The following is a 268-nucleotide window of genomic DNA, read 5'->3' on the forward strand; positions in this document are numbered from 1 at the left end:
TTTTTTTTTGTGGGGGGGGGGGGGGGGGGGGGTGGGTGTTCGCCGTGTGTTTTTGTCTTGTTGGTGCCTCGTTCGCCGTCATGTCGGCTCTGGAGAAGCAGCTACACCTGGGCCGTCTCCCTCCGCGGCCCCCGTTACCTGGTGGCGGCGGCCAGTCCGGTTCCAAAATGCGTATGGGGTAGGTGGGGGAAGGGTGGGAGAGGCTGAGGGGACCGGGGGGGTTGAGGGAAAGGGAAAGAAGCTAACGGCGGTGGGGGAGGGATGCTTG

At 64.6% G+C, this 268-nt stretch overlaps 1 protein-coding gene across 1 annotated transcript in view; it reads left to right on the plus strand.

The window, feature by feature from the left end:
* The first annotated feature begins 37 nt into the window (after window positions 1–37).
* The window catches only part of PPME1 (protein phosphatase methylesterase 1), a 32,365-nt gene continuing 32,134 nt past the window's right edge, over window positions 38–268 (plus strand). The window contains exon 1 of the mRNA XM_010576657.1: window positions 38–178. Coding sequence (XP_010574959.1) covers window positions 81–178 — 98 coding nt within the window. The 5' untranslated portion in view covers window positions 38–80. The remainder of the gene's footprint in view (window positions 179–268) is intronic.

Source organism: Haliaeetus leucocephalus, unplaced genomic scaffold (genome assembly GCF_000737465.1).
Source record: "Haliaeetus leucocephalus isolate CR32 unplaced genomic scaffold, Haliaeetus_leucocephalus-4.0 Scaffold536, whole genome shotgun sequence".
NCBI lineage: Eukaryota > Metazoa > Chordata > Aves > Accipitriformes > Accipitridae > Haliaeetus > Haliaeetus leucocephalus.